The sequence below is a fragment of the Hordeum vulgare genome, chromosome 7H (genome assembly GCF_904849725.1).
Source record: "Hordeum vulgare subsp. vulgare chromosome 7H, MorexV3_pseudomolecules_assembly, whole genome shotgun sequence".
Taxonomy (NCBI): Eukaryota; Viridiplantae; Streptophyta; class Magnoliopsida; order Poales; family Poaceae; genus Hordeum; species Hordeum vulgare.
Genome location: NC_058524.1, coordinates 603,931,633 through 603,941,573, shown reverse-complemented (window position 1 = coordinate 603,941,573; position 9,941 = coordinate 603,931,633). Strand labels below are relative to the sequence as shown.

General features: G+C 43.8%; 1 protein-coding gene across 1 annotated transcript; it reads right to left on the bottom strand.

Moving 5' to 3' along the window:
- LOC123410201 (60S ribosomal protein L30-like) lies at positions 1-2,461 on the bottom strand. Its single transcript, XM_045103099.1, has 5 exons — positions 2,363-2,461; positions 2,141-2,246; positions 491-592; positions 295-363; positions 1-208 (listed from the first exon to the last, which is right to left on the bottom strand). The coding sequence occupies exons 1-5, from the start codon at positions 2,381-2,383 to the stop codon at positions 174-176; spliced, it is 333 nt and encodes a 110-aa protein (XP_044959034.1). The 5' UTR covers positions 2,384-2,461; the 3' UTR covers positions 1-173.
- Positions 2,462-9,941: the final 7,480 nt, after the last annotated feature.

The window sequence follows — 9,941 nt, the reverse complement described above, 5'->3', positions numbered from 1 at the left end:
TAGGAATAAACATCTCATAAAACAAAACCATAGGAATGCCTTACAAAAACAGCCATGTTTGGTCTGAAACTGCGATTGGCAGCTCTGGCTCGATAACAAGAGACGGCCCTTGGCCCACTAAGCATGACTCTCCACGCTACATCGTCTTAAGACTAGGATAGGTAAGGTTGTCTTCACTGAGGAACGGTGGTGATGATGTCCGAGTCACCTGAAAACATGTGTGGTAAATGCTCAGTAAAGTTAATAGGGCAAATGACAAATGACCAGAGAGTTTTGAGTTTAACAGGGACGAACCAGGGTCAAGGATGCTCAAACAGCACACCCTGTAGTACTTGCCGCAGGCAGTTCCAAGATCCACATTGTCTGAAAGGATACATTCATTAGCATTAGACCACAATTCATTATTTGATATAAACAAGCTAAACTACTTAGCTACTTAGCTTTAACAAGCATTGAGAAAAGGTTTCAGACTAGGATCAAATAAACTTACTTCCATGGAAGTGATGAACGCTGATCTTGGCGAGCATAGCATAGTACTCGATCTCAGACTTCCTGAGTGGAGGGCAGTTGTTTGCAAGGATAATCAACTTGCCTGAACCGAGAGACAAAATTAGACTATATGAACAGAGCCACATGTAAGAGATAACGGATACTCCCTCGATTCCTAAATGAGTCCAGCACATGTTTTAACAACTGCAAAGGGCAATCTTAAATAGTTACCCAAAAAAAAAATGCACTACAGAATAAGTTAGTTAAGACGAAAATGGTATAAATGAATCCAGCACATGTTTTAACAACTGCAAAGGGCAATCTTAAATACTCCCTCCATCCCAAAATTCTTGTCTTAGATTTGTGTAGATATGAATGTATCTAGTCATGTTATAGTATTTAGATAGGGAGTAGTTACCCAAAAATAATATGTATTACTGAATAAGTTAGTTAAGACAAATACAATATAAATGAGTCCCCGACATGTTTTAACTGCAAGGGCAATCTTAAATAGTTAGCCAAAAAAATATGCATTACAGAATAAGTTAGTTAAGACGGATAGGATATAAATGAGTCCAGCGCATGTTTTATCATCTGCACAGGGTAATCTTAAATAGTTACCTAAAAAATATAAAGCATTGCAGACTGTGCTAGTTTAACCTATACAGCAGCGGCACCATAATATCAAAACATGCAGGGCCAAATTGCACATCATAATAACCTGAATGAATTCTAACCTGAAAATTTAAAACTAGACCTCCATCGTTCTTTAAAACTAAATCACCTGAGAATACATCTCCTTGGGGCTAAATGGGACTAGATCAACTACAAAGGCCCTATCGACAAACAAATTCGACATAACCAATATATCCTGAAATTCCCAAAACATAACCTCAAATTGCTACAGAAAACAGTGCGAGGTATTGTCAAATTGCTAGACAACAGTGTGAACTAATGTCAGCAAACAACAGCTATCCCAACCTCCATTGTCCCCCAGATATGGAGGAAATCTGGGAGGGATGTATATCAAGAGGCTGGTATTATTCTAGGGCGCTGTATTCATCTCTAGGGCACAGCAAAAGCAAGCCAAAGAGGTAAACTTCAGTCCCATTCCAGAGTCCAAATTCGAAAATACAAACAATACAGCGAATATCACAGCATCAACTCCATTGGTCTCAGCAGCATCCCATCGCAGCAAGCATTGCTCCAGGGCACCGAACTGATCACTGAAGGAAGCAAAAGGATGCTCAAGGGCCAAACTTCGGTACCATTTTTCCAATCCAAAGCCCAACACTACAGAACCGCAAAACGACATTGACCATATCCTAACATTCAGGGCATGGCATTCTACGAATTCAATTCCCAGTCTGCAACCTATCCCCCACCGAACTCACAAATTATCTATCTAGCCAGCTAAAGCGGTGAACTTTAGAAGGGGCTTAAGGTTCCACACAGAAGTAACCAAACGACAACCATCACCAGCTCGAATCTACACAACGGCCGAATCACAGATCTGCGACCCGACTGTTTCTGCATTTCCGATGCAAGGATCCAGCAAACGAACGGACTGACCAACCATTCGCCACGGCGGATCGGAGCAACATAGACAGGCGGCGTGGAAAAAGAGAGGGGCGACCGATACCATACATACCCTTGGAGCTCCGGAGCGTCTTGAGGACGGTCTTGTAGCCGAGGGTGTACTTGCCGCTCTTCATCACCAGCTGCAGCTTGTTGTTGATGTTCTCCGTGCTCTTCTTCTGCACACAGTCGGAATCGAGGTCCGTCAGGCGGCGACGACGGCCACGACCAAATCACCTCGGGAGAGAATCAGCTCGGAGCCGATGAGGAGGAGGGAGAGGGGTGCGGTTCGTACCGACTTCTTGGTGGGAGCCATGGCGTCCGGCGACCAACCTCGGCGGGCGGCGGCGAGGGAGGAGGAGGAGGAGGCTGGTGGCTTCTTCGGGGGCGGCGGCGCGGTAGGGTTGGGGAGCGGGAGGGAGCATATAAGGGCTCGGCCGGGCGGTCGAAATTACGTGGTTGCCACTGGGTCGAATGGTCACCTCGTTGGGCCTTTCTGGACCCCGTCCAGTCCGAATTCGGTTGCCACTGGGTCGAATGGTCACCTCGTTGGGCCTTTCTGGACCCCGTCCAGTCCGAATTCATGGAATGGGCCGACTGAGGACAACGGTTTTCTCTCCGGTCCAAAATATGCAAAGTTTTGCAGATTTGGCGATGACAACACCTCTTTGGCTACTACCCCTCCGTCCTAAAATCATTATCTAAGATAACTAGTTAGTGATAGCTACATTCATATTTAAACAAATTTTACACAAAATTTTTAAGACGGAGGTAGTATTTACTAGGTTATAATATTTGAAAAGGTTTGCTATTCGTAAAAAGGAAAACTAAAAGTAAATTAAAGAGGGAAAAAAAGACGGAGAAGTAGCTTAGTTAGCTGGTTTTATATACTGTATTATGTTTAGGGCATCTCCAACGGTAACCCGTAAATTTCCTTCCGCATTCGTCTTATATCTACAATACCATAAATACATATTATGAAATTGCATCTTATGATATTATGATGAATGTAATGATGTATGTTTGACATTTTAGATGTAAATTATTTTTTTCTCCACAAACTTGACCAAAAATTATGATGTTTAACTTTTCAATAAATATATAAGCACTATATTTGAAAACTATGGGGATAGCGTGGAGTTTTAGTTACCTAGCTGCATATATTAAGCATTTGCTTGTGAATTGCTAGTTAGTTAGTGTAAAAAGAACTTAGAAGAAAGTCGTTTGATTTTCTAGTATTTACTTGGTTATAATATTTGAAAAGGTTTGCTATTCATAAAAAGGAAAACTAAAAGTAAATAAAAGCGGAAAAAGATAAAAAGACGGAGAAGTAGTTTGGTTAGATAATTTTATATAACATACTAAGTTAGGACATCTCCAACGTCAACCTGTAATTTTTTTCACATTGGTCAGCACACAGGGACTAGTAAGTGGGCACAAAAGTGGTTGATCATCATCCAACCACTAGTGAAGATATAGCTAGCCACATTTTATGTTGGTGACACGCTAATTTGAAGCGATGCCAGCACTATTATTTTCAAATAGCGTCAAGCATTGGCCAAATTAATACATCAGCTTAGTACAGATAGTGCTGACGTGGATACAAATTGAAACGCCATCAAAGTGTGAGTTATGCTGACCAGCCGAAAGATATTGCTAGCGTTGGATATCCCGACACGTCATAACAACATAACGCAGTGCTGACGTTCACTCTTTGTGAACGCAAGCACTAAGTTTTGCCTATATAAGTGTTGGTAGCCCTTTTTGTTTCTTAAATACATTCATTTTCAATTCTTCATAGAATACTTCTCCCTAACTTGCTCCTTTTAGTTATGGACCCACGTCGGCGATGCGTGTCGAAAGTTTGGGATTTCGCCGCCTTGGACGAGCTCTAGTATGGCCATGTTGCCTACGTCATGAGCTCGCCACGGCCAATGCAGCCGGCCCTATCCAACGAATCATCTCGTCGTTGTAGCGCGACTTTTGTTCGATCCAGCAGTTACGCCACCAGCGTCGAAAATATCGGGAATCGAGCGAGGGCACATGTGCTACTTTGCGGATGTCAACGCCTTGTTGATAAGCATATATGGTACACGAATTGGAATCCAGAGCGAGAGTTTTACATTTACGCCAACTTGGAAAGGTGTGTATATGACAAAAAAATGCATCTTGATCTATTTTCAGCTAATTGGACAATTCAACTCCTTTATTATCGCTCATATAAATATGTGTATTTACATATTGTGATCCACAGGAAATAGAGGAAAACATTGATTCACATGGATATGGGTTGATCTCGTCCGAAAGTATGTAAGCGAAGTCCTCGACTACTCCATTGGATCACAAAGACAACAGATAGATGAGATGCAACAGAAGAACGATGTAATACGAGGCCAAATCAAAGCGGGGCGCAGGCCTTTTCCGACATATACCGTGAGATCCTCAACGTCAAGGCAGAAAACCTTGATAAGATTCATGGGTTTCTTATCCACCTTATGCTCCAAACTCATCTGATGGAAGGGCAAGAAGAACACACATAACTTTTTTTTTCAAGAACATGCATGAGCATAGCATTCCTAATGTATTAAGAGATGAGAAATTTTACAAGCATTCAAACAAACATAGCACAATTGATGGCTTGGTCCACAAGAATGAAATGGGATGGAGGTCTAAGAGCAACATAGCACAATGTTTGTTGTCGGCTCACACAAACTGGACCCAAATATGTGGCAGAAATAGGACTCCCCGGGACACAAGCCGAGGACACTCTCCATAGTCTGCTCGGGTCCGCGCTGGCCGACGAATCAGCGACCTGAGCTCGAGCGGCGCGTGCGCCGGTGAGCGAGCTGGTCGCGGCGGCACGTCGGACTGGGACGGTTGAGGCGCACGGCGGCCCAAGGACACGAGGGGAAGGGCGACGCGGTTCAGGAACAACAGCGGGAATGGATGAGCGCCCCCGTCAGTTGAGACCGACGCTCCACCCAGCGCGAGGTGGAGCGCAGCTACGAGCCTGCTCCATCTCATGTGTGGTGAAGGATCTCCCGCACTCGACGGGGTTGGCCCTATGTCCTGGCGGCGGCCGCCGCCGCTCGCTCGCTGACACTGGTGAGGGCGGATCGTGCGTCGATTTTCCTGTACCGCTCGCTCGCCCTGTTAGAATAATCCGAGGTGTCCTATCAATCTATCGAGCGATCACGACACCGAGGTTTGTTAACGAGGTTCATCGATATGGCTACATCCCTGTGGCCTCACTACCAACGCTCCTTTTCATGACACCGTCATAATATCGCACCCTGATCGTCCGGGCAACGGCACACGTCGTCGGCTCTCCCCCTGCGCGTCTGTGCTATTATGTCGGCATAGATTATATTGTGAGTCTATTCCCACTATATATGATATGTCAGGGATACAAGTGTCCTATTAGGACACGACTCCATATACTGTTTCAACATAATACTACTCAAAGTTCAACTGTAATCTACCTTGTATACAATATCCGGCACAACTCTAACAAACTCTACCTTGGTGAATATATTCTCCGTCATCTTGGATTCGACCATGCGTTAAACCTTCATGTATATTGGACTTGATATACGCCATGAGCATCACTGCTAATCCCAGACTCCATGTGACTCCATCTGCAACTGTAGTCCCTTCTCGTCTTCTTCACAGTCAACACTCGAGCAAAACTAAGTTCCTCATTACTCTACTTTGTGCTTCCAATTTTCGGAGTATCTGTTCAACGCCATCATAAAGTGATCACTGACTTGCGTGAAAGTAAACAACCCACATATTGGATGCCACATATAACATCATCGCTCTTTCTTGGCCGTCCGGCTGAAACTTGAAGTAATTTCACCGTCGCCTTGTGGCACCCTGAGTCAAATTCATAGTTGTCTCAAACATGTCCCACAGCTATAGCACTCCGTCTCCTTCTGGACTTGGCATCTGTACTTCGCCATGCACACTGAACACCATAGAACATACAACCATGCACTCTCTCCGCTTTTGACAATTTCAGACTTTTCGTCACTTTCTCAGATTCTCCATGGTCAACTCTTGTCCATCAACAAGCAACGATAGACCCAGTCACCAACATGAATCTGGTACTCGTCAACACTACTTCAGCACCCCTACACACTTTGTATGACCACATGTCTCACCATTAGTGCATTGGTCTGTTGTTGTGTCATGTGCTTACCGCACGCCTCGTCCTCGCGTCGAGCCTCTGTTGTCCTGGTCAAGTCTCTAGGGCTGCAGACCCACACCCCACTCAATCCCCTACTTCAGAGAACCACGGATCATCTCCGACCGATGCCGAGTAACACGTCTCCATCACACCACTGATACCCAGTCCGATCCACGTGCCTCTCGTTATACGCTGAAATAGGCTTCGACTCTCCATGCATTTACGTCGTAGCCTGATACGTCAATTTTGCATCATGTTTTCATGTTGATATTTATCGCTTCTTTGGCTGATATTTCACTTCATGGTACAATTCTTATGCTTTTCCTCTCTTATTTTGCAAGGTTTACATGAAGAGGGAGAATGCCGACAACTGGAATTCTGGCCTGAAAGTGGGGCAAAGTTGAGATACCTATTCTGCGCAACTCCAAACGCCGTAAAAATCAACGAGGATTTTTTTGTCCTGATTTATCAAAAATACTGGGCCGAAGAAGCGCCAGAGGGGGGCGTGCAGGTGGCCACAAGCCTGCACGGCGCGGCCACCCCCAGGCCATGCCATGGGGGCTTGTGGGAAGCCCACTGGCCCACTGGCCCCCCTCTTTTTCTATATGGAGGGTTTCGTCCAGGAAAAAAAATTAGAGGGGAGCTTTTTCGTGGTTTCGCCGCCGCCACGAGGCGGAACTTGAGCAGAACCAATCTAGAGCTCCGGTAGGACGATCCTGCCGGGGAAACTTCCCTCCCGGAGGGGGAAATCGTCGCCATCGTCATCACCAACACTCCTCTCATCGGAGGGGACTCGTCACCATCAACATCTTCATCAGCACCATCTCATCTCCAAACCCTAGTTCATCTCTTGTAACCAATCTCCATCTCGCGACTCCGATTGGTACTTGCAAGGCTGCTAGTAGTGTTGATTACTCTTTGTAGTTGATGCTAGTTGGATTATTTGGTGGAAGAGTTTATGTTCAGATCCTTGATGCTACTCATTACACCTCTGATCATGATTACGATTATGCTTTGCGAGTAGTTACTTTTGTTCCTGAGGACATGGGATAAGTCATGCTAATAATAGTCATGTGAATTTGGTGTTCGTTCGGTATTTTGATATGTTGTATGTTGTTTTTCCTCTAGTGGTGTTATGTGAGTGTCGACTACATAACACTTCACCATTATTTGGGCCTAGAGGAAGGCATTGGGAAGTAGTAAGTAGATGATGGGTTGATAGAGTGACAGAAGCTTAAACCTAATTTTATGCGTTACTTCGTAAGGGGCTGATTTGGATCCACTAGTTTAATGCTATGGTTAGACTTTGTCTTAATTCTTCTTTCGTAGTTGCGGATGCTTGCGAGAGGGGTTAATCATAAGTGGTATGCTTGTCCAAGTAAGGGTAGTACCCAAGCGCCGGTCCACCCACATATCAAACTATCAAAGTAACGAACGCGAATCATATGAACATGATGAAACTAGCATCACAGAAATTCCTGTGTGTCCTCGGGAGCGTTTTTCTCCTATAAGACTTTGTCCAGGATTGTCCCTTGCTACAAAAGGGATTGCGCCACTTTGCTGCATCGTTGCTACTTTTGTTACTTGTTGCTTGCTACGAATCATCTCACCACACAATCACTTGTTACCGACAATTTCAGTGCTTGCAAAATTTTTCTTGCTGAAAACCACTTGTCAGATCCTTCTGCTCCTCGTTGGGTTCGACACTCTTACTTATCGAAAGGACTACGATTGATCCCCTATACTTGTGGGTCATCAAGACTCTTTTCTGGCGCCGTTGCCGGGGAGTGAAGCGCCTTTGGTAAGTGGAACTTGGTAAGGAAACATTCATATAGTGTGCTGAAATTTGTTGTCACTTGTCACTATGGATACTAATCCTTTGAGGGGCTTGTTCGGGATATCTTCACCTCGAACAGAAGCACGAATGGTTGCTCCTCAAGTTGTTGCACCTACTGAAAATATTTTCTTTGAATTTCCTTCGGGCATGCTTGAGAAACTGCTGGCTAATCGTTTTACAAGAGATGGAACATCACATCCAGACTTGCATCTAATCTATGTAGATGAAGTTTGTGGTTTATTTAAGTTTGCACGTGTGCCCGAGGATGAGGTTAAGAAGAAGGTCTTTCCTTTATCTTTGAAGGATAAGGCGTTGACATGGTATAGGCTATGTGATGATACTGGATCATGGGACTACAATCGGTTGAAATTGGAATTTCATCAAAAGTTTTATCCTATGCATTTAGTACATCGTGATCGGAATTATATTTACAATTTTTGGCCTCGTGACTGAGAGAGCATCGCTCAAGCTTGGGGGAGGCTTAAATCAATGTTATATTCATGCCCCAACCATGAGCTCTCGAGAGAAATTATCATTCAGAACTTCTATGCTCGGCTTTCTCATGATGATCGCACCATGCTTGACACTTCTTGTACCGGTTCTTTTATGAAGAGAGATATTGACTTCAAATGGAATTTATTGGAGAGAATTAAATGCAACTCTGAAGATTGGGAGCTTGAAGAATGTAAGGAGTCAGGTATGAATTTCACGTTTGATTGCGTTAAATCCTTTGTTGAGACAAATACCTTTAGTGATTTTAGCGCTAAGTATGGACTTGACTCTGAGATAATAGCTTCATTGTGTGAATCCTTTGCTGCTGATATTGATCTCCCCAAAGAGAAGTGGTTTAAATATCATCCTCCTTTAGAAGTCAATGTAGTTAAACCCACTCCAATTGAAGAGAAAGTCATTGCCTATAATGATCATGTTGTTCCGAGTGCTTACATTGAGAAACCACCTTTCCGTGTTAGGATAAAGGATCATTCTAAAGCTTCAGCTATGATACGTAGAGGCTACATTAGAACACCTACACCCCCTGAGAAAATTAGAGTTGAACCTAGCATTGCTATTATCAAAGATCTTCTGTCTGAAGAAGTTGAGGGACATAATATTCACTTCTGTGAAGATGCTGCTAGAATTGCTAAACCTCACGTTAGAGACAAACATAAGCATGTTGTTGGCATGCCTGTAGTTTCTGTTAAGATAGGAGATCATTGTTATCATGGTTTATGTGACTTGGGTGCTAGTGTTAGTGCAATACCTCAATCCTTATACGATGAAGTCAAAGATGAGATTTCACCTGTTGAGATAGAACCCATTGATGTCACTATTTAGCTTGCCAATAGAGATATTATCTGCCCTGTGGGAATTGTTAGGGATGTTGAAGTCTTGTGTGGTAAAACAAAGTATCCTGCTGATTTCCTCGTTCTTGCTACCGCACAAGATAGCTTTTGTCCCATCATATTTGGTAGACCTTTTCTCAATACTGTCAATGCTCATATTGATTGTGAGAAGCAAACTGTCACTGTTGGCTTTGAAGGTGTGTCACATGAGTTCAATTTCTCCAAGTTTGGTAGACAACCTCATGAAAAGGAGTTGCGTAGTAGGGATGAAACTATTGCCTTAGCTTCTATTGTCGTGCCTCCTACTGATCCCTTAGAGCAATACTTGCTTGAGCATGAAAATGATATGCATATGGATGAAAGGGATGAGACAGATAGAGTTGTCTTAGAACAATATCCTATCCTTAAGAATAACTTGCCTGTTGAACTGCTTGGGGATCCTCCCCCACCAAAGGGTGATCCTGTGTTCGAGCTAAAATAGTTGCCTGATACTCTTAAGTATGCC